A 22,500-nucleotide genomic window follows, 5' to 3' on the forward strand; every position below is an offset into this window, starting at 1 on the left:
CTATCTGCCATTTCAAAATACCTTAACCCTTTAACTCCTAAGAGTGATTGACATCTAATTTCTCCTTACAATATCACCTCTGAATCAAACATTAAGGTCACAAAAATAACACAAATGGTGGCAAACTAAAGAAACTCTTGATTGTTAAGCAAATTCTCCTTATCAGCACCTTAGGAAATGTTTAGAGAACAGTATGGAGAATATAGATATCCATGTTAGGTTGCAAAAGTTTAATTACAACTTTTTGCACTTTGTACTGTCTCTTTCATCATAACCTTTTAAGGGATGGGAATAAATTGTTCCTTTGAAGTCTTTTCATGGTTGTAGTTTTACCATTAGGAATTGAGGGAAAAGTGTCTGTTAGTAGAGCTGTCTGCCTATTAGCATCAATTGCATAAGTGGACACCAAAGAAATATAGAGGTGATATCTGCTTACAGGAGAGTTCATAAGCAGGTGTTAACTGCACTTTTTTTGGCCAAATGGAGATTTGAATAAACAGATCCCCACTGTTCTGTTACCTTGTCAATGGAGATATTTTTGTTGATTTGCAAATTAAAGACAAATTTCATTGCCAAGAATCAATTAGTATGTATGGGGTGTCAGCTATCATGAGAGGATAAACAAAAGAACAATCTAATTTTCACTTTTAAAAGTGTCTGCAACCGTTGACAAGGGAGTGTCAGCTGACTGGAATGGGTAAAAACAGAGTCTGACTAAGAGGTGAAAAAAGTGTCTGTAAAAAGAGCTGACTACATACAAGATTGTTCATTAGCAGGGAGTTGATTGTACAAATAAAACCTTCTACTGGTATTGCACAGTTCATGCTTCCTGTCCTAAAGATCTGGACATTATCATTATGTGCTTTGTAACCAGCACCCAAGATATTTATATATATGTATCCTCTAGTCATACTTAAAACTTTTACAGTGTGCTGTTTGACCAGCTCTTAAGTAACCTTTTGCACTCAGTTGTTCAAAAGGTAGAAAAAACTAACCAACTGAATGACCTGCTATCTGATCAATAGCATAGCCTGTATTGCTATCACCAGCAGTTAGCAATTTATGGGATAAATTGTCCTGTCTAGCTTGAAACAATGGCACCAGGTCATCAGTATTTTGTTATATACATCTCCTAAGGTGCTAACAAGGAGAATTTGTTTAAGAATCAAGAGTTTCTTTTTTGGTGATCATTCCCTTTATTCTCATGACCTTAATGTGTGATTCAGGGGTGATATTGTAAGGAGAAATAGAACACTAGTCACTCTAAGGGGTTCTAAGATCCATTTCTGTTATTGCATGGCAAGTGATGTCTTTGTTTCAGGGTTCTTATTTTGAAGAAAAAAATGGTTCATATCATTCTGGTTTTTAGTGATAGTACTGTTTGTTTGTTTGTTTGTTTTTTTTTTCACATGAACCTTTCTGTACAGGTGTTGACTTCAAGGTTAAAACTTTGACTGTGGATGGAAACAAAGCAAAACTAGCAATTTGGGTAAGAACTGCTGTTGATGGATGATGACACCACTGTAATTCATGATGCTTGAGTGACAGCTAAGGTTTACTGTCGAATAACTTTATAATTAATTTGATAATTTTTTTTGTTAGTTTAATGGTTATAACATCACTTTTCTGTTTTAGGACACAGCAGGGCAGGAACATTTCAGAACACTGACTCCCAGCTACTACAGGGGAGCACAAGGAGTTATTTTAGGTACAAGAAATAAAATGATTTTCACCCCCTAATTACTTGCTGTCATCACTCTTCAAAAAAAATTGTCTTGTTGATTTTGTACTCGTGAGAGAAGGTGACAAAATTGTGGCACTGATATAATGATACACAGTAGTTTTCAGCCTAATAGAAACTTAAGCATTTCTTAACTTTCAGTGGTGAGTTGACATTTATGTTGGTGTCAAATCACCTCTGAAAATTAATAAATGCTGAAATAGTTTGCTTTAAGTTTCCCCTGATTTCCTATGCTAACAACATCAATGGCACATACCATAGTTCCTCAGATAAGTTCCCAGGCACTGATTTAAAATTTTGGTGGAAAGGACAGGCACTTATTGGAAGGAGGGTACTTATTCTATTTAAGTTAGCACAATAATAGGGAAAAAATATGGATGAGACTGTTCATGATAACGTTCAAGAAAATCTTGTTTTTTTCCCCTTTAGTTTATGATACAAGCAGCAGAGAGACGTTTGAGAAATTGGAAGAATGCCTCAATGAAATAGAAATGTATTCAATAAAAAAAAGACATCATAAAAATACTTGTTGGCAACAAAATAGACAAGGTACAGTGAAACCTTTTTGTTTTTATAGTAGACCAGATTATTATTACCCAATTTTTATTATTAAAAACTGGAGTCTTCTCCCTCAATTTGAACCTGGAGATAAAATGAATATCTTACTAACCTTGGTGGTCTATACTGTAAGTTATGGAACCTTTTTTTTTTTTTTTTTTTTTCAATCAGACTTAGACTTAGCATCATTTCTTAGGCTGTTGTGTTTGATTAATACTCCTATCTTCCAATATTCCTAAACTTTAAAAATCTCTTGTGGGTACATGTATTTGCTTGGTACAGGATTAACTGTAATTGCATACAGTAAGGTTTTGTGCATGCTTGATGTACTAGAAATTCAGATTTTCATACTGTGTTTTTTAGGAGGGTTGTGAAGTTGATAGAAAACAGGGATTACAATTTGCAAGAAGACATTCCATGTTATTTATTGAAGCAAAGGTTAGTGTCAGCTTGAGTTATAAATATTTATTCCTCTGGAATCAAGGATCAAATGGTTTTTTTTTTTAACAGCCACCTATCTAATGGCACAAGATGGTTTGGTGAAACAACTATGAAGACAATTGTTCAGGGACTTGAAGAATGACAAAAAAAATTTTAAAAAGTTGTTATTTTATGTTCAAATGTTTATTCTTTTTATGAAAAAAAGCCATAATTTTAATTAGAGTATGTTGTTAAAATTGTACAGAAAGGTAGTAAAGAGATTATTTTAACCCTATAACTTCCAAGATCTAATTGTTAATTCTCCCCTCTGGCTGTTACACATTTCCTTGTAAATTAGTTGGGAGAATTTGGTGTCATACCATAATTATAACTTCTACCTGATAAGTTTGAGTTTTCTCATTACCTGTTTGCTGGATAATGTATGGAGATTATAGGGAGAAGTTAAATGTTAATCATTTCTGGGAATTAAAGGGTTAATGAGTTTCTAGCCAGTGATTAAAATGGTATCCTGTCTTTCAACAAAATAATTGTACATTGTGTCATCTAAGTTTTATTTTTGATGAACAAATCTTGCTTCTTTTTTTTTTGTAGTGCAAGAACAAGAGAAGGGGTTCAACTTGCTTTTGAGGAACTAGTAGAGAAGGTATAAACAACCAGGCAATTAAAATGTTTTACATTGTTATATTATGAAAGACGTAGAGGCTGTAACCCTTTAACTCCCATTGGCTTCCAGCCATCATGGGTTATGAGCTATTACATCATGCTCTACAAATATGGTAAGGGTGATCATAAAAAAGTCAAGTTTACAAAATAAAGTTGGGAAGATTAATTTGGGGTGTTTTTAGATCTAATCTTAACAGCGGTCTAGTGTAGTATGCAAGGGGTGGGCCCAAGGTGGTCTTTTTACTATGATTGATAATTTGCATATCCCCAGGGCATTTTATTAATATATGCAAATGGCTTTGCACAATCCTCTGAAGTGAGCCTAAATTTATTTCTGTTAATTGTTTGTCTGAGGTCACCAAATGAGGTGAGAGATTTAACCAAGAGGTACGTTTCAATACAGAAGCGTCTCTAAATTATTGAATTGTTTAAGTGTAGTTTTTAAGAGGAAAACCATGAACTGCAAATGCACAACTTGTTCATCTCACAGAAATCTGCCATGACTTAAAATTGGAAGTCACTGCCACCTTTACATACAGGTTATCATCCAAAATGTGTGGTCTATGCTAGTTTGTAGTGAAAAAATTTTTAAAATATTGATAAACATCGAACAAATGGAGCGTCATCAATTGCAGCCATCGTAACAAGAATATTAATGCTACAGAAGCTTTATCATACAAAAAAAATTAACAACTACTTCTGGCTCAAGATTGATTGTAGCACTTTAATTTTGAGTCATGCCCCTTTTTATAAGATCCTAAATTGTATTTTTTCCTTCAACTTTAACTTTGACTTGAAGGTTTTGAATGCACAAGTGGAAGTTGGGGAAAATATAATTATTAACAGATTTTAAATAATGCTTAACATGGTATAGTTGCATTTTTAGACTTACACTGGTGGTCCTCTTAGCATTAACATGACAAGGGTCTCTAAAAATTGAGTTGAACAAGTTAAAGTTTGTGGATTGGTTCCCACAGAGATGTTTCTGATAATTTTCTTTCATTTTGCAGCAAATTTGACGACCTTTGTGAGGAAACTGCAGTGGAAAGCAATGAATTGGTAAGTTTATTGGGACCAAAATGTGAATTCTTCAGAGAGAGAGAGAGAGAGAGAGAGGGAGAGTTTTAGTTTCCTTCATTCATGACACAGAATTTTCTTTCAATTATTTTACAGCATGACCTTTAAGTTGGTGTTTCAAAATTCATTTTATAATCTTATAGACTGTAGAGTAGCAATGCATTCATACTACTTCTGTCTGAACTTCCACAAGGATGCATTTACATTTAAGTTTACATCACTTTCCTTGCAATATCTACAACAAACATAATCGCAAGCGATGAATTTCAGCTTGAGATCTTTGCAGAACGCAAACTTGTGACCAGGAGATGTGTTTTGCAATGCTGGATCAAGAGTGATAAATTTATTATGTGAGCTTTTCCTTAGAGAAAGAGAAACAAGGATTATATTAATTATGTACATAAGCTCAATATGTGCAACATATGATAAGTCGGAATACAATAATTTTTTTTTTTTCGTGTATATGTGAGTGTGTAATATTAATGTATGGTAACTTAATGCATGTAGATTTTAGGTCAATTTGCTTAATATATTTTAAGACCAAAGTTGCGTGGTGAAAACTTGTATATTTATTAATTTTTCTTTTCAATTAATTCTTAAAATTGGATTAGATTTTGGCTGTGTGGAGATTTAGGACAGAAGTTAACCCCTTGTACTTTAACATCAGTATGCATATTCTCCATATTGTTCCTTATACAATTTATAGGGTGCTGATAAGGAGAATTTGTTTAACAATCAAGAGCTTCTTCAGCTAGTAATCATTTTTATTGCTATGGAAGCAAAGCCATTATGTTGTCCTGTTGAGCTGAGTGAGGGTAACAATAGAATACGAATGACCTCTTCATCCACAACAGAGTCTGCCGAGTTTTACCTGATATTCCTCGCAATGATAAAATTGAAAAAACTTCTGCTATATTTATCAATTTAATATTGATTAGTTCCAAGAAAACTGATATTTGAAATATTCACTAATCTATAACTATTCAATTAAAAAGTGATAAACTTCCATTGCAAACATCTATACATAAGTTACAAATGGTGCACGTGTCCTCAAGAAAAGAAGTCAAGTCTTTCTTTCTGCATCATCACACAACACCTGGTTCTTTCAATGCTATCAAAAAATTGTTCTATATTAGTAGCCGTATGCATATGTTGGTTATTTATATCTATATGTTGGTGTATTAACTGCCTATTTTCTTTATTATTTTGACCTTTATTTAATGTTTGATTCAGGGGTGATGTATTATGAAGAGAAATCAGATACTAGTCCCTCTCAGGTGTAAAAGGGTTAACCCTTTCACTCCCAAGATCTAATTAGTAATTCTCCATACTATCTGCCATACAATTCTTATGATGTTAGTTCAGAGAATTTGGTGTTGGATCAACAAATAATCCCATAATTTATATTCTTCTCTATTCTCATCACCTACCTGCTTGATATTGTATTGATATTGTAAGGAGAAATTCTCTCTTGGTCACTTGTAGGAGTGAAAGGGTTGGCACAGTCTCGGTTCTGGAGGAAATTGTAGTAACACTGTTGCAACTCTTCTAAATGTAGAGTATTGTTGTACATGTAGTTATTTCTCATGGGGTGTCTTTCCTGAATGTAAATTTTATCTTGTATCTTCCAGATATAAAAAAGTGAAGTTCTTAACAAAAAACGTTTTGTGCTTTTTGTTTTGTAGTAGGCATCCTCACTTGATGTGATGAAATCTGCAGCAAGGAAGTTCATTGATTTTGCAAACAATGGTCCCTCGCCTTACCATGGTATGTTTTATCCCTGTAGCTTCAGAGTCTGGTGAACTTCTTAAATTTGTTTGTTGTCTCTTCATCTTTTTAAACCAGTGTTTAAATGTATTAGGAATTCGTTTTACAGTATATACACAACTTGAGACACTTAACTGTCATTTCAACATGAACCTCCTTACAATATCAAGACATGATCCAGTCCAAGGGTAAACAGCAACAACAATCTTAGTGACAAATGTGATTCAAACCTTGGGAAACAAGGGATTCACTGAAAATCTCATCATTTGTCTCTTGATATAAAATATTGGTAAAATCAAGCCATCAGTTAAAGATTACAATATTATCATTGTTATACTGCTATTATTTGTAAGGTGAGAGGTTAAGTGGTGAAATGAAAGTGTTCCATGACAGTGATGTGCTATGACAAACGAGCAACGTAGCTTGTATGCATCAATACCAGTTGACCATCTAGCTGCATGAATTGGGGTGCATAAGGAAACAGACTCAATACCTGACAATGACAGCAGAATCACCATAGCTGCATGTTGGATTCATTAACTGATAGAGCCTGACTCTTTATAAACAAAGTTGTTTTGATGGGAAAGCTGATATGTTTTGTTTCAGTTGTCAATGAGTGTAGAAAGGTGTTATCAGCAGCAGGATTTAAACAGCTCAAGGAAAAAGAGCACTGGGATATCAAGCCTTTGTATAAGGTGAGAAATGAGATTTGGGGTTTTATTAAACTTTTGGTAAAGTTGTTGTTTGGACATGACCCAGAATCTCATAATGGTTTCCAGAAATAAAAACTCTGCTGTCTGGGAAATCACATAGTGCACTTAAAATTAGCCACACCTGTTTTCTTTGAAATGAGTGAGGGACCCATCTTTATTTCTGTTGAAGGAGGAGGGAAAAATATGTTGGAGATAAAAATTTCTAAAAGCCCCCCCCCCCCCAACCTCTTCAAGCCATGTAAATAGCAAGCGACCCTCCTCCTTTATCAAAAATTTACGTGATGACCCCCCCCCCTCCCCCTGTCTCCTCATATCTCCTTTCATTTGGCTATTAATTATTAAAATCTGTCACATACAACTATAAGATGATTAATTTGCATAACAACCACCTGAGGCAATGTACCCCTTTTTAAAATGTATCTCAAAGTACTGACCTCCCCCCAGACTCCCTCCTCCCAAAGAAGCATGAAAATTTGGTGAATAATCAGAATTTTTCAGACTCAGAAAAAAATTAAGTATGAAAAGAGAAATGAGAAGTGTTCAAAAAAAATTGGGATGAAGTCAGAAGTTTTAACCCAAGGAAAGCAAGTTAAGCTAAATATCTGGAAGTAAATGGTAAACAAGTAACAAGCCAGATTCATCTTGAGTATTGCAAACTTTATTGATGATCTATTTTTAGACCTTGGCGGTTCCCAGCTAGCAATGCACTCCATCCGAGAAATGTGCTGCTCCTCTATTGTACATCAAGAGACACTGCTATTCAAGGTGACAATTTCTATGCATAGTAAGGCATTCATAAGCTCGCGTTACATGATATGTCACGTAACGCTATCTTACCCCGGGGCGAGGTTGCACGTGATGGTTTCCGTCATGTCGCCCAATAGTTATGAAATTATAAAGCACACAGCATCGCCAATCTACTCTTTCTCTAATGGTAGCCGGTAAACGGTGTGTTCTCTGGTCCTCCAGGCTAACAAGAAAAATGCCCCCAAGGAGCTAGGTGCACAATCATCGCACTGTACGACCTTTTGGCGTGGTCTAAATACATTACCTTCATTACCTATTTTGTTATTGTTAAGAAGATCACAAATAGACACAGTAGGAATTGATTTGTATGTTACGCGCTTGCCTTTTACTGACATGTCGTAAGCGACAATCGACATTTGTTTACCGGGTTTTGATCATCACCAAGAGCCCATTATTAATAAGCTCCTGTCATCACTGAGTGTTTGGACGGTTGCAAATCTACCATGGGGTTGACCAGTGAGCAAAGTAATTCTCCTTAGCAATTAATTGAGAGTTTTTATTTTTATTTTTAACTCGTGAATTGCGCGCATGCGCAAGAGCGAGTTATAGATACGATGTGGGGAATAGCATTCGCTCGCTCGATTGGTCGATTCCTGTAAACTTTTTTTAGATTTTAGGCTTTTGAGTGCATTTTATAGTTTTTGGCGAGCAATAAACAGACGAAATGGCGACCTTTGTTGCTAAGAATAGTGGTGGGGTGAAAAAGAAGCCAATGATAATCTTAAAAGAGTTTTTTTTTTCGTTTTAGTTTCAACAAGCGGCGCCAGCGACTGGCAGGCATGCAAGGATTCACACTGAAATAACAGAACAACCTTCGTTTTTCATAAAATTGTAATTTACAGTCCTTGAACTTGAAAACAATCCGAAGATTCATTGAAAATATCACTTACTGCGAAGCGCTCGGAGTTTACAGATGTTCAAAAGCTTTTTCTGTTATAGCGTGAGGACAAAATTGATCATTACGTTTCGTCGCGTGTGTTTTTCCTGTGAGAAGCAACAAAAGATGCCGGCGACTGACGAAATAACAAGTTAACACGAAAATCAGATAACACCTAAACAAACAATTTTAGCTACCGATTTTCAGTGAATTTTTAAAGAACAATTTTCTTTTAAGTTTCAAGACAATTTGAAGATTCAACATACAAACAACGTACTAAAATGCGAAAGTTACACACCACAAAATTGATAAATAGGCCTGAAATGAAATTCTATCTTGTTATTGATCACACGTTGCCTAGCACGTGACCTAAATCTACCCAGGCGGAGATCCAAAATGACGGTGGCAGGCTTGGCTTAGTTATATCACTCAAAACTCGTTCCCGTTTGTCTCATTTGATAAAGAGGGAATCGTTAATGTTTTCATTAAGACAGTATTGCCTTGATTTTCTAATATTTACAACGAAAGACAGTAAATTTCACTTTTCACCCACATTTACTTCCAACCTTTTCTTTTGAACCAGAAACAAAAATGATAGACGTTTAAAACACATGACATCATCCACCTTGTCAAATGTAATAGCATGATCATTTCAATTGTAATGCCTTCTTATCCCAACGTTACTTTGTTTCTCTGCTACATTAGCGAACACTGAACTACTGCTCGTACTCTAGATATGACAATCAACCACAAAATTCCCTAAACCAGATAACATTAAACATAATCTAAAAAATCATGTGTCAATTCACGAGTTTGCTCACAGAGCACTTTGATTATATTTTGCAGGGTTCCTTTGAGACACTTCCAACAGTACTGGATTCCGTAGTTGGAGCTGACTAAAGTCAAGCCACCGGCATTCCTAAGCTTCTTTTGCATGAATCCTCTTCCCAAACTCCGTTTAAATGATTTTTGCTTGAAAAGCAATGTAGGTTCAACTCAGCGAAGCAAACAAGATACTTAGTCAAAAGAAAAGGAACATAATCCCAGCACAATCAATGTAAAAATTGTGTAACAAGGGAAGGAGTAGAAGACGGGAGCACGTAAACAAGAGATAGTATTCAAACAGTGTATCCTGAAAACTTTCTCATTTATCCATTGCCCATTATAATCAGGCAGGACGTATACAGGCATAAAACGGTGGTTCCTGGAACTGTGTGCCTTGTTTTGTATTTATGGTCTAAAAACAAGGATGACGAAAAGCATGTGACAAGCAAATAGAAATTAGCACGCTCGGCGCAATAAACGTTTGCACTACTCTTCTGACTCGATCCACCTGCTGAATTTCTAACTAAAAAGTTTCTTGAAGCTGTGAGTATATATTGATAACATTCATCGTGTTTGTTTTGTGTTAAGTTGCAAATGCAAAGGGTGTCTACACATTTAAGACTGAAAAGACTGGCAAAGTTTAGTTTGACGGCGACTTCTTTCCGCCAGTACTAGTCGCTTTTACAAAAGAATTTTTTTATTTTGATAGAATGGTACCCTTTCTTTTCTTCCTTGGGCCTGTTTTTTATTTGATAATTTGTTGACGTCAGTTTGAGTGAAACTAGATGAAACCGGCACGAGCAAGTCACCTAGTTCATCTTGTGCTTCATGGCTTCCAGTTGTTGTGATTTCCATAGGTTAATTAGCTCACCGTATTTCCTCGAATATAAGCGCCCGTGCACTTATTTAAAATTTCGGGCAAATAGAGGGAGGCTTATTGGAAGGAAGGCGCTTAGTAAGTGCGGCGATAGGACAAAAATTAAATGAACAGACAACACACATAAAGGAACTCTGCAAGCATATGAGAAAATATTTCCTTTCAAAGGATAACGACGGGCTATATGCCCTTGTAAACGGCAGTCATGTCATTCCCCATTTGAGACTTCTAGCTGCAAACCTTGAACAGCATTTTTCTCGAAAGATCATCTCTCAGGTCAACAAATGCGAGTTTTTAATCAGACTGTCCTCATGACTTTCGAGTATTCGGCAAGTTTTCCTATCGCCGTTCTGAATTCGAAGCAGCAAGAAGTTATTTCAAACTGGCATTAAACTTGTTCAACGTGTTTCAGCCGGTAGTAATGTTCAATTATATAATTATACACTATCCATTAGGCTGAAAGAACTCGGGCCGGAGCATGTTGATGTCGCCATTTCTTGTAATAACCTGAGTCGGGTACACCATAACCTATCGAAGGTAAGACATTATTATAATTGTTCACGGGCCATATTTTTGAAAAAGCTTGGACTTGACCATGTTCATATGGCAACTTCTTACAGCAACCTCTGTCAGGTGCACCGCCGGTGAGCTCGGTAACCTGGGTCGAGTGCACCACAACCAGGATCACTTAAAGAAGGCAAGAGATTACTATAATCGTGCACGGGCCATTTTCTTTTGAAAAAGCTTCGACTTGACCATGTTCACGTGGCAACTACTTACAGCAGTCTGAGTCAGGTACACAGGTATCATCGTGCATTCGTCATTCTACATAAAACGGAGCTCGGATCTGGGTATGTTGACGTTGCAAATTTTCATAATAACCTGAACGCCCACACTAAGAGAATCTAGAAGACTGGGTGACCTGAATCTTGGAAAAGCCTGATTACGGTGACTGTGCGCTGGCATCTCACCTAAAAGCAGGAGGTCGAACCTGACAAGATTTACCTCGCATGCAATATTCCGAAGATTAACCCTGCTTTGATGTAGAGGAGCTGCGAAAGCGTATTGGTTTTCTGTTGAATTACGTTCTGTCCTCGACAAATTCATGGCTGCCGAGGATTTAGTTGCTTCAGCGTGAAGTCAGTCACAAACGGAAAATGTCAGTTTGCTCACAGGCGTCCTAAGCTCACGTCTCTAGGAAAAAGGGAAAGGTCATTCTCGGACACCTAAGAGTTTATTCATGAAAGCGTCACGCGTTGTGTTACGCGGCGGCGTTTACGGTGGCGGCCCCAGTCCCATGGAACGGCCTTCCTTTGCCAATAAGGCAGGATAAAAACATTGATTCTTTTAAAAGTTTATTTAGGACTTATTTGTTTTCCAAGGCATTTTGTTGAGATTTTTAAGGTATATTTTTTAGAACACATGTATGTATTTGTATATATAGTTTTATTAATTTATTAATATTTATTATTATTATTATTATTATTATTATTATTATTATTGTAATGCGCTTTTGATTATAGACGTTTACCGAAAACGCACAACACAGATAATAAATGTTTTTGTAGAAGGTTAAGCGATAGGACCTGTTAAGAATTTGAACCCACCATGAGGAATAATGTAGGGAACTAAATACGGTCGATGTACAATGCTAAATATCCGGAAATATGAAAATTTTACAGGTTAAGTTTATATAATTTACCCACTCCTGTGTGTCCACACAGTCATTCCTGTCATAAGCACTTAGAACACTTAAAACAGCGATAATTATAAAACAGAAGAATTTGATATTCTGTTGTGATAGAAACATGAAACATGAAATTCGAAAACGGATTAGCAAGAAACTTTAAAATAAATATTCGTTATCTAAAGTTCACATTATGTGCTTATTTCACATATTTGATACCCACCTCTAAACAAAATCACACCAAAACAGATCAATTAAAAGACAGTGGAAGCTAACTGATATCAAAACTTAGAAGTGAAAATTTTAAGTCAATGAAGTATAAGTCATTCAAGACATACATGTACATAAATCTACGAAAGACATTGAACAGCACTTGTATAGTTCAACTCCTTTAGCTCTTGAGTTAAAATAATGTATAAAGTAATTAATTTGTTTCCCCTAATTTTGACGCAACTTTTGTTTCATCAATTCATCCTGAATTTCATCCACGATAACTATAGATCTTATGTCGAGGTGCGTTGAAAGATTTGAATATTTCTTTGAAGTGGCGTCTACTGTCTCACTTTAAGAGCTAGAAATTATTAATTACTAGCCAGGCGAGCAACATGACATCGTTTCGATTGCGGCTCAGAGCACCGTATCGATCTGTTCGTCCTAACGATACTTTTATTAACTTACAATTAGGCTGTGGGGTGTCACAAAGGATGATCATTTTGAAAAACAACTCGTTGACGCGAAATCCATGCCTCTGTGCTAAATTATTCAAGAATCTCTTGAAACGGTGGGTATCATTCATTATTGATCGTATCTGTTTTTACTTTAATTTATAGTATTCTTCAGCCCAATCTTGATCCCGAAGATTCAAATGTGTCATTTGAGACCAAAGCCCTTCATTTCTCTGTGCTGTTTACCTACCGTCAAGTCACGAAATCAAATTGAGTTAATTTGATTGATTTCGGACAAAATGTTAAAGTCCTTAAAACCACTAAATCCTTGCTATGATATCAGCACACAGCTGTTTTTCTTATTTATTATCACGGAATGTACCTGTAAAAAAAATCATTACCGAAACTAACGAAATGACCGAAACCTAGTAGAGTTTGGAGATTCTAGAGAATGCGAGTGTAATGAATTGAAAACGGCAAAAAGTAATAAATTACTAGAAGAAAGGTGCCGGGAAGTGCCTAATTTAAGCTTTCAAATAATATAGTAAGACAACGAAGGCCTTGATACGGTCACCTAATCTGTCATTCCCATCAGAAGCTTTCGTTTTGGGCTTGCTTTGCCATCCACGCTGTTATTCCTGTTACAAGCACATTATGGGCCTTTTCTCGTATTTGATACCCCGGCACCACTTACCAAAATCACACCAAAACAGATCAATTGAGACACAGTGGAAGCTAACTAATTTCAAAACTTATTAGTGAAAATTTTCAATCAATTTATTTAGTGGAGGTCATTCAATACATACATGTACATAAACATACGAAAGTTCTCGAAAAACTCAAGAAACATGAAGATTTTCATTGTTAGTTATCGCCAGAGTGTTTGCAAAAAAACAAGGCCCGGACATTGAGACACTGAACTGCACTTGTATGGTTCAAATCTTTTAGCTCTTGAGTTAAAATAATGAGTAAAGTAATCAATGTATTTCCCCTAGTTTCGACGCAACCTTTGTTTCATCAATCTCCGAGTCATCTTTCTGTATTTCATTCTCGATAACTGGATCTTACGTCGAGTTGCGTCGAAAGATCTGAAAATTTCTTTCACGTTGCGTCTACCGTCTCATTTTAAGAGCTAGAAATCAATAATTACTAGTCAGGCGAGCTACATGACGGGGTTTCGATTGTGGTTCAGAGAACCGTATCGATCTGTTACTCATAACAATACTTGAAAAACTTACCCTTAGGCAGTGGGGTGTCACAACGGATGATCATTTTGACAAAACAACTTGTTGACGCGTAATAAATGTCTCTGTGCTGAATTACTCAAGAATCTCTTAAAACGGTGGGTATCATTCATTATTTTTCCTTTTTTGTTGTAAGTTCAATTTATAGTATTTTTCAGACGAATCTTGATCCCGAAGACTCAAACGTGTCAGTTGAGACCAAACCCTTCATTTCTTTGTATTGTTTACGTGCCGTCAAGTTACGAAATCTAATTGATTTAATTTTACTGATTTAGGCCTAGGACAAAATGTTTTAACATTAAACTAACTTAACTTAACTTAACTTAACTTTAAAAAGTCCTTACAACCACTAAATCCTTGCTATGATATCGGTGCACAACTGTACTTCTTACTTATTATCATGGAATGTATCTTAAGCTACTGACTTCGAGGAGACTTCATTGTTAATCCAGAAGGTCACATTGGAATTCTACTCTTAGTGGTTTGACAAATTTAATTCGATCACTAGAAAGTATTTTACACTGAAAAGAACAAAGCAAATGAGAAGAAACTATATATACCACGTTGAGGTCCAGGTGTAGACAGCATTTACTCGTTAAAAAACACTTGATCACGATAAACTCTCAACAGAGCCAAAACTTCGAGCCAATTTGATCTTCGTTTACCATTTACTCTCCAAATACGATCTCTGATGATGCGTGCGACACTCTGTAACATTTATTTTGTACCTTTGGAGTTTCCTGTTCACTGTTCTCAAAAGTGCAAGTTATCATAAATTTGTTAGTAAGGAAACCAAAAGTTTCACTACAGTCCACTTATCTATAGCTATCCTGTTTAGACGCCTTTTCAATAATACGATGCATTCGAAACAAAAGAAGGGAATTTTCATTTTCCGAATGCTTTCGCTTTCCATTGTTTGACACACCTGTAATCGAGGAAAACATAACCGAAACTACCGAAATATCCGAAACCAAGTAATTTTTAGAGATTCTAGATAATACGAGTGTACTGAGTTGAAAACGGTTAAAATTATTAAATTACTGGAAGAAACCGCCTACTTAAAGCTTTCAAATACTACAATGAGGGAACGAAGGTTTCGATACGGTCACGGGAATTTTTCCTTTAGAAACTTTCGTTTTGGGCTTGCTTCGCCATCCACACTGGTATTCCTGTCATAAGCACTTAGAACACTTAAAACAGCGATAATTATAGAACAGAAGAATTAGATACTCTATTGCTATAGAAACATGAAATTCAAAAACGGATTAACAAGAAACTTTAATATAATACTCGTTATCTAAAGTTCACATTATGAGCCCTATTTAGTATTTGATACCCACCACTTACAAAAATCCCGCCAAAACAGTTTCAATTAAGAGATAGTGGAAGCTAACTAATTTTAAAACTTATCAGTGAAAAGTTTCAATCAATTAAGTAGAAGTCATTCAAAACATACATGTACATAATATTCGAAAGTTCTCGAAAAACTCAAGAAACATTTCGGATTTTCACCATCAGGTACCCCAAGAGTATTGGCGAAGATGTAAGGCCCTGACATTGACACATTGAATTGCAATTGTATGGTTCAATTCCTTTAGCTCTTGATTTAAATAATGCGTAGAGTACAATAAGTTATTTCCCCTAGTTACGACGCAACCTTTGTTTCATCAATCTCCGAGTTATCTTCCTGAATTTCATCCTCGAGAACTATAGATCTTACGTCGAGTTGCGTCGAAAGATTTGAAAATTTCTTTCACATGGCGTCCACTGTCTCATTTTAAGAGCTAGAAGTCAATAATTGCTAGCCAGGCGAGCTACATGACGTCGTTTCGATTGGGGCTCAACACGCGCGTATCGATCTGTTATTCATAACAATAATTGTAAAACTTGCCCTAAGGCGATCGAATATCACAACTGATGATTATTTTGACAAAACAACTTGTTGACGCGAAATCCATGTTTCTGTGTTGAATTATACAAGAATCACTGGAAACGGTGGTTATCATTCATAATTGGTTGTATCTGTTTTAAGTTTAATTTATAGTATGCTTCAGCCGAACCTTGATCCCGAAAACTCAAATGTGTCATTTAAGACCAAAGTCCTGTTTACGTACCGTCAAGTCACGAAATCAAATTGCATTAATTTGACTGGTTTCGGCCTACGACAAAATGTTCAAGTCCTTCGAACCACTCAGTCCTTGCTATGATATCAGCGCACAGCTGTACTTCTTACTTATTATCACGTAATCAATGTACCTTATAAGCTACTGACTTCGAGGAGACTTTATTGTTATTCCAGAAGGTCACAGTGGAATTCTATTCCTCGTGGTTTGACAACCATAATTTGATCACTAGAAAGTCTTCGGCGCCGAAAAGAACAAACCAGGTGAGAAGAAACTGTATATACTGTATATGTTGAGGTCCAGGTGTAGACAACATTTATACTTGTTAAAAAAAAACATTTGATCGCGATAAACTATCAACAGAGCCAAAACCTCGAACCAAGTTGACCTTCGTTGACTAGCTACACTCCAAATACGATTTCTGAGGATGCGTGTATAACTGAAATTGTGATACAGAAATAACTGAAACCTATTAATTTCTGGAGATTCTAGATAACACGAGTATGTGGAAACGGTAAAAAGTATCAGAAGAGAGGTGCCGGGAAGTGCCTACTTTAAGCTTTCAAATACTACAATAAGGGATCGAAGGTTTCGATACGCTCACCCTTTCTGTCATTCGCGACAGAAGGGAATTTTCGCTTTTAAGTCTTTTGCTTTCCATTGCTTGAGAAATCTCCAATCGAGATCTTTACATCTTCTGGCAGGATGTGCAAGTGCTTGATTTTGTGCCGTTATTTTTCAACTAAACAAAGCAAACGTAAAACGACGCAGAATGATTAATGGTTTGTTTGACCTCATACTTATTATAGTAAGGATGACACAGCAAAATATTCCTGAAATCACCGCATTACCACACCTGATCAGATACGCATGCTCTCATTACAAATTAAACTCACACTACGTATTTGCATTGATAATAGATACAGTCGATTACTGCTGATGTTCTTTCGCGAATTCAAAGGGGTCCTTGCTTGCAAGCACATCATTTGTTTTTTTATCGATCAATACGGTTGATTAAGCTCCTCTATTAATGGAATTTCTCATCAGAATAAGTTAAATTAAATGCTGAAAAGGTTCATCGACATTTACACAATGAACCCACTGAAAAAAAAACAGCAATAACGCAAATACGCAGCACACTTCAGAATTTGAGATAAGCTCGTTACACCGCAACTTTCGATTCTATTCAAGGAAATACGGCATAAAAAAACTTATACTGCAACTCTGCAATTACCAATTAATTGTTAAAATACCAAAATTTGAAACTCAGGAGTGAAAAATTTGTTGTAAGAGCGCATAACTTTTTTATTGTTACTGATAATAGTCATTGGACCAGTTAATTTCGTCCATGTTTGTTTTCAACCTGGCCACTCAAGAAGTTTACTTTTCATTTTGATTGGCTGGCATTGACTGACTGGCATTAATAGTTGATTTTTATTGGCTGATGGCTTAAAGTGCCTAATTTCTATTGGCTGCTTAACTGTCCGACTTGGCCTTTGCAGTTACAAACACTTGAAATCGGACAGGTGAAAATGGACAGTGGACTCGAAACAGTCAATTAAGCCACAAATGAGGACTGATAAGAACCACTCATATTCAAACATCTCTAAAAACTTAGAAAACATATAGTCTGAACTCGCTGATATAAATCAATTTGTCTCTACTAAGGCCCTTTCAAACGTGAATATCGTCATGGCGATGGAATACAGCAAAGAGCAGCTCAACTACTACAGGATTTGTTACGTTGTCGCTGATGTATTAACTGATGGTCTGCGAATAATTTTCAAACAAGAATGGGACAATCGCTACGGTGCAACAACGTCCGGGGAATGGAAGGATGAACCAAGAAATGGAGTGGACTTTAAAAACAAGGAATCTGCTCAGAACCAAAAAAGAAATGCGCGTCTCCTAACAACCATGATTGGAGGAAACAGAGCAGAATGGGATTGTACGATGCTTTTCTATGCTATTCTTTTCTCAGATTGTATTGACAACCTCAGCCCAGTTGTCAGATCAAATGTCGATGCCCTCAGAAAGTTTCGAAATGAAGATTTTGCGCACATGTCGGAAGGAAACCTTTCAGACCTGCAGTTTCAAAACATCATTGGCAAAGTTGACACTGCATTTCAAGCGCTCGGTCTTTCCACAATGAAAATTCAAGAGATTAAGAATCAAACGAGCTTTCCCACGGAGGAACTGAAAGATGTCTTGAAAATGGTTGACAATCTTAAGCAGGAGCTTCAGGTCCTTGAAGATCAGTTAAACAATGATATCTCCCCCTTCTGTGTCCTCCCTCCTAAACCCTCACATGACGTAACAAGCCGCGACCGAGAGGTGGCCGAAATAATGCAACAGCTTAGAGAACTTAAAACAGCAAATAAAGACAGGCTAAGTTACCTTTACATCTCCGGAAATCCTGGAAGTGGAAAGTCTCAACTAGCGGGTCTTGTGACTGAACGATTCTACAGAGAAATTAAAGATCTTCCGGATGGTACCTCATTTGTGATGACGATAAATGGTGAAAGTCCAGATACTGTGCTACAATCGTATGTGGCTTTTTCACGGCGTCTTAAGTGTCCCGAGTACGCGGTGACAACCACCCTCCATTCAGAGGACTTGACAACAAATGAGAAAATCGCCAATCTTAGGGCATTGATCGGAACGAAAATTGAGCTTTATACATCGTGGCTGCTCGTAGTTGATAATGTCGCGAGTCTATCACATGTGCATGTCCATCTACCCGAAGCCGAAAATGAGATGTGGGCAAGAGGCCAGTTGCTTATCACAACTCAAGACAGTGGGTCAATTCCTCAAGCAAGTTCCTTCAACAAACACATCTCAATAAGCAACGGAATGAATCTTGATGATGTCAGTTGTTTATTGGAAAAGCTCTCAGGCATCACGGACAAAGAGATGGAAATCAAAGTTGCTCAGGCGTTGGACTACCAGCCTCTCGCCTTGGCAAGTGCCGCCACTTATGTCAGAGAAGTTCGACAGACATCTAATTTTGGCTGGGAAGACTATCTTGCAAAACTTGAAACAGGCCAAAGAAATGTCATGGAGAAATTTCTTGCCGAAGTCAACCCAAGCTATGTAAAGTCCATGACCACAGCAACAACACTGGCCGTAGAAACAGCTATGGAATCCAGCAAAATTATGCATCACGCCTTTAATATCCTGTCCCTGTGTGCAACACAACCATTAAGTCTTAATATCATTGAAGACTTTATCACAATTGTGGATAAAGAAATTCAAGACATAGAAATGATTCGTTTGAAGATACAAAGGTGCTCCCTGCTGATGTTTGAAAGGGACGAAACTGATGTTTACATTCGTATGCATCAGGTTGTACATAATTCCATTAAGACTTTGGCTGCAGCTCATTCGGATGATAAGCACAACGAGGTCGTCAGTGGAGTGATTGGATCATTCGGTCGTTTTGTAGAAAAATATCTACCAAGGGACAACTACGAGTCCTATGCTCTAATAAACAGCAGACATGTTACTCATTTAAAAAAATTAGCCCCAGAAATTGAGAGATATTTTTCTAAGAAGGTTCTTTCTCAAGTCGACCAAAGTGGCTTTTTGATCAAGAACCATGCGATGGACCTCCTTAGAATGAGTAGGTTTTGCTATATGCATTGTGAATACGAAACTTCAAGACGTTTCATCCATATGGCATTAGACGTATCCATTGTCAACGAGCACGACCCTGGCTTAGATATAACAGATATCTACGAACACGCGGGTAACGTGCACAAAAAGCTGGGTGAACTGAGTCAGGCAAAGGATTATCATGATCGTGCACTGGCCTTTATTCTGAAAAAGCTCGGACCTGACCATGTTGACGTTGCAAATTCTTACAATAACTTGGGTATTGTACACAAAAAGCTGGGTGAACTGAGTCAGGCAAAGGATTATCATGATCGTGCACTGGCCATTCGTCTGAAAAAGCTTGGACCTGACCATGTTGACGTTGCAATTTCTTACAATAACCAGGGTATTGTACACGAAGAGCTGGGTGACCTGAGTCAGGCAAAGGATTATTATGATCGTGCACTGGCCATTCTTCTGAAAAAGCTTGGACCTGACCATGTTGACGTTGCAATTTCTTACGATAACCAGGGTATTGTACACGAAAAGCTGGGTGACCTGAGTCAGGCAAAGGATTATCATGATCGTGCACTGGCCATTCGTCTGAAAAAGCTTGGACCTGACCATGTTGACGTTGCAAATTCTTACAATAGCCTGGGTGTTGTACACGAAAAGCTGGGTGACCTGAGTCAGGCAAAGGATTATCATGATCGTGCACTGGCCATTCGTCTGAAAAAGCTTGGACCTGACCATGTTGACGTTGCAAATTCTTACAATAGTCTGGGTGTTGTACACGAAAACGTGGGTGACCTGAGTCAGGCAAAGGATTATCATGATCGTGCACTGGCCATTCGTCTGAAAAAGCTTGGACCTGACCATGTTGACGTTGCAATTTCTTACCATAACCTGGGTGTTTTACACTATAACCTGGGTGACCTGAGTCAGGCAAAGGATTATCATGATCGTGCACTGGCCATTCGTCTGAAAAAGCTTGGACCTGACCATGTTGACGTTGCAATTTCTTACGATAACCAGGGTATTGTACACTATAACCTGGGTGACCTGAGTCAGGCAAAGGATTATTATGATCGTGCACTGGCCATTTTTCTGAAAAAGCTCGGACCTGACCATGTTCACGTTGCAAATTCTTACAATAACCTGGGTTTTGTACACTATAACCTGGGTGACCTGAGTCAGGCAAAGGATTATCATGATCGTGCACTGGCCATTCGTCTGAAAAAGCTTGGACCTGACCATGTTGACGTTGCAAATTCTTACCATAGCCTGGGTGTTGTACACGAAAAGCTGGGTGACCTGAGTCAGGCAAAGGATTATCATGATCGTGCACTGGCCATTCGTCTGAAAAAGCTCGGACCTGACCATGTTGACGTTGCAATTTCTTACGATAACCAGGGTATTGTACACTATAACCTGGGTGACCTGAGTCAGGCAAAGGATTATCATGATCGTGCACTGGCCATTCGTCTGAAAAAGCTTGGACCTGACCATGTTGACCTTGCAAATTCTTACAATAGCCTGGGTGTTGTACACGAAAAGCTGGGTGACCTGAGTCAGGCAAAGGATTATCATGATCGTGCACTGGCCATTCGTCTGAAAAAGCTCGGACCTGACCATGTTGACGTTGCAATTTCTTACGATAACCAGGGTATTGTACACTATAACCTGGGTGACCTGAGTCAGGCAAAGGATTATTATGATCGTGCACTTGCCATTTTTCTGAAAAAGCTCGGACCTGACCATGTTGACGTTGCAAATTCTTACAATAACCTGGGTATTGTACACTATAACCTGGGTGACCTGAGTCAGGCAAAGGATTATCATGATAGTGCACTGGCCATTCGTCTGAAAAAGCTTGGACCTGACCATGTTGACGTTGCAATTTCTTATTATAGCGTGGGTGTTGTACACGGAAAGCTGGGTGACCTGAGTCAGGCAAAGGATTATCATGATCGTGCACTGGCCATTCGTCTGAAAAAGCTTGGACCTGACCATGTTGACCTTGCAAATTCTTACAATAGCCTGGGTGTTGTACACGAAAAGCTGGGTGACCTGAGTCAGGCAAAGGATTATCATGATCGTGCACTGGCCATTTTTCTGAAAAAGCTTGGACCTGACCATGTTGACGTTGCAATTTCTTACTATAACCTGGGTGTTTTACACTATAACCTGGGTGACCTGAGTCAGGCAAAGGATTATCATGATCGTGCACTGGCCATTCGTCTGAAAAAGCTTGGACCTGAACATGTTGACGTTGCAATTTCTTATTATAGCGTGGGTGTTGTACACGGAAAGCTGGGTGACCTGAGTCAGGCAAAGGATTATCATGATCGTGCACTGGCCATTCGTCTGAAAAAGCTTGGACTTGACCATGTTGACGTTGCAAATTCTTACAATAGCCTGGGTGTTGTACACGAAAAGCTGGGTGACCTGAGTCAGGCAAAGGATTATCAGGATCGTGCACTGGCCATTCGTCTGAAAAAGCTTGGACCTGACCATGTTGACGTTGCAAATTCTTACAATAGCCTGGGTGTTGTACACGAAAAGCTGGGTGACCTGAGTCAGGCAAAGGATTATCATGATCGTGCACTGGCCATTTTTCTGGAAAAGCTTGGACCTGACCATGTTGACGTTGCAACGCGTAGTTGCGTTTTATAAATGCTTATAAAACTTAAACTGGAGCAATTAGTATTCATAGCTTTAGAAAGTAACACTGTTTCCTAAGAAGGCAGACTGTATTCACGGTATCTAGATCTCTTTTATAGGTGTGATTTTTTTTTCGCTTTGTTCGTGCAAATGTGTGACTTTTTTGCCTTTTGTTAA

General features: G+C 37.6%; 1 protein-coding gene and 1 pseudogene across 6 annotated transcripts in view; both read left to right on the forward strand.

Moving 5' to 3' along the window:
* The window catches only part of LOC113674923 (ras-related protein Rab-18-B-like), a 10,479-nt pseudogene extending 378 nt beyond the window's left edge, over positions 1-10,101 (forward strand). The window contains exons 2-11 of the transcript XR_016180263.1: positions 1,428-1,489; positions 1,636-1,708; positions 2,171-2,290; positions 2,663-2,734; positions 3,330-3,383; positions 4,414-4,462; positions 6,166-6,247; positions 6,854-6,942; positions 7,640-7,725; positions 9,491-10,101. The product of XR_016180263.1 is annotated as a ras-related protein Rab-18-B-like (transcript). The remainder of the gene's footprint in view (positions 1-1,427; positions 1,490-1,635; positions 1,709-2,170; positions 2,291-2,662; positions 2,735-3,329; positions 3,384-4,413; positions 4,463-6,165; positions 6,248-6,853; positions 6,943-7,639; positions 7,726-9,490) is intronic.
* A 2,579-nt stretch (positions 10,102-12,680) lies between these two features.
* LOC149039006 (uncharacterized) lies at positions 12,681-22,335 on the forward strand. Of its 5 annotated transcripts, none has more exons than XM_089184194.1 (2): positions 12,681-12,814; positions 17,734-22,335. In XM_089184194.1, exon 2 carries the CDS (start codon positions 17,758-17,760, stop codon positions 22,333-22,335), a length of 4,578 nt encoding a protein of 1,525 aa, XP_089040320.1. In that variant the 5' UTR covers positions 12,681-12,814; positions 17,734-17,757. The 5 variants fall into 5 exon arrangements, with proteins under 5 accessions (XP_089040320.1, XP_089040319.1, XP_089040317.1 ...); XM_089184193.1 differs by lacking the exon at positions 12,681-12,814 and adding an exon at positions 13,725-14,040; XM_089184191.1 differs by lacking the exon at positions 12,681-12,814 and adding an exon at positions 15,207-15,937.
* Positions 22,336-22,500: the final 165 nt, after the last annotated feature.

The sequence above is a fragment of the Pocillopora damicornis genome, chromosome 10 (assembly GCF_964200805.1).
Source record: "Pocillopora damicornis chromosome 10, jaPocDami1.2, whole genome shotgun sequence".
NCBI lineage: Eukaryota > Metazoa > Cnidaria > Anthozoa > Scleractinia > Pocilloporidae > Pocillopora > Pocillopora damicornis.

Bases quoted from the DNA above. Each gene is read 5' to 3' on its own strand.
- LOC149039006 (XM_089184189.1), top strand. From the start codon at position 15,399: ATGTACATAATATTCGAAAGTTCTCGAAAAACTCAAGAAACATTTCGG. The intron at 15,486-17,733 runs GTAAGGCCCTGA...GTCTCTACTAAG, and splicing joins CCAAGAGTATTGGCGAAGAT to GCCCTTTCAAACGTGAATAT.